Consider the following 1,211-nt stretch of genomic DNA (forward strand, 5'->3'; position numbering starts at 1 on the left):
CGTGGATAACCCATGCGCATCAGGATTGAAGCAGTCATCAACAACGTAAGAGGAGCGGTCGGCAATGCGAATCCAGCCTTATCGCTTTTTGATTGGATGCTTGCTGTACATAACGACATGTACTCGACGGGATATTGCGTACGTGGTAACACAGCTATCACGATTTTTGGAGAATCGGGGAGTACAACATTGGAGCGCAGCAATTCGAGTGATAAGGTACTTAAAGACTACGAACCAAATCGGGATCGTCTACCGAGGAAGTGGGAGCGTTGAGGATAAGGCATGCTCGGATGCAGATTAAGGCAGCAACATCGATGACGACGTTCGGTTTTGGGAGTCATGGTCAAAATTGCAAGCGCACCAGTGGCATTCAAGTCAGATTATCAGCGGACGGTTGCGCTAAGTCTAGCGGAAGCTGAGTTTATGGCTCTCAGCCTTTGCACGCAGGAAATTCTTTGGAAGCGGGCAATGCTCAGAGACATGGGACACGAGCAAGTTGAAGGAACACAAGTTTGGGAAGACAACCAAGGTGCGATCGCGTTAGCCAATAATGCTGGATATCACGCTAGGACGAAGCATGTGGAGATCAAGCATCACTTTATTCGCGAGAACGTGCCAGGAGGACTGTTGAAGATCGACTATATTGACACGAAGAGTCAGCTTGCGGATATGCTGACGAAGGCACTTAAAACTAAGGTGCTAAAGTATCTACGCGAAGCCTCCGGAATCAAGGTCAAATCAGCGACAAAGCACACGCAGTATTAGTGGTGAGTGGGAGTGTTGAGATTACACCGCTGGATGCATGTTGAACAGACAGATGACGTCACAATATTTACGAGCACGTCACAGAAAGTAATTACATAATGGTTGGCGTTCATTGGTCTAGATGAATCAGGATGCTTATAGAGGCTTCTAGACGGATCTAGAACGCTGCCGTAGCTTAGCGCTCGAGGAAGCGTAATTTAGGTCACCGAGCTTTCGTTCTTTACAAGAACCAATACGTGTGTAGCGGATCGCAATCCGCTAACTCCAAGAGTACCTACTTCCTTAACAAAGGCAAATAAGCTCTTCGGTTTTAATTCAAAAACTGATTTTTATTTTTATCTGCGGCTAAACAGCCTAATTTTAAATGTATAGATTTTATCCATCTATATATATGTATAGTCAAATCCAAATACATGCGTAACTACTGGCTACCTAGCCACATACCG

At 45.6% G+C, this 1,211-nt stretch overlaps 1 protein-coding gene across 1 annotated transcript; it reads left to right on the plus strand.

The window, feature by feature from the left end:
* Nucleotides 1-339: 339 nt before the first annotated feature.
* PHALS_14151 (polyprotein) lies at nucleotides 340-765 on the plus strand (the record flags this gene model as incomplete). The annotated part of the gene is made up of 1 exon (XM_024729900.1): nucleotides 340-765. One exon carries the CDS (start codon nucleotides 340-342, stop codon nucleotides 763-765), a length of 426 nt encoding a protein of 141 aa, XP_024580232.1.
* Between the last annotated feature and the right edge of the window lie 446 nt (nucleotides 766-1,211).

The sequence above is a fragment of the Plasmopara halstedii genome (assembly GCF_900000015.1).
Source record: "Plasmopara halstedii genome assembly, contig: Scaffold_816, whole genome shotgun sequence".
Classification (NCBI taxonomy): domain Eukaryota; phylum Oomycota; class Peronosporomycetes; order Peronosporales; family Peronosporaceae; genus Plasmopara; species Plasmopara halstedii.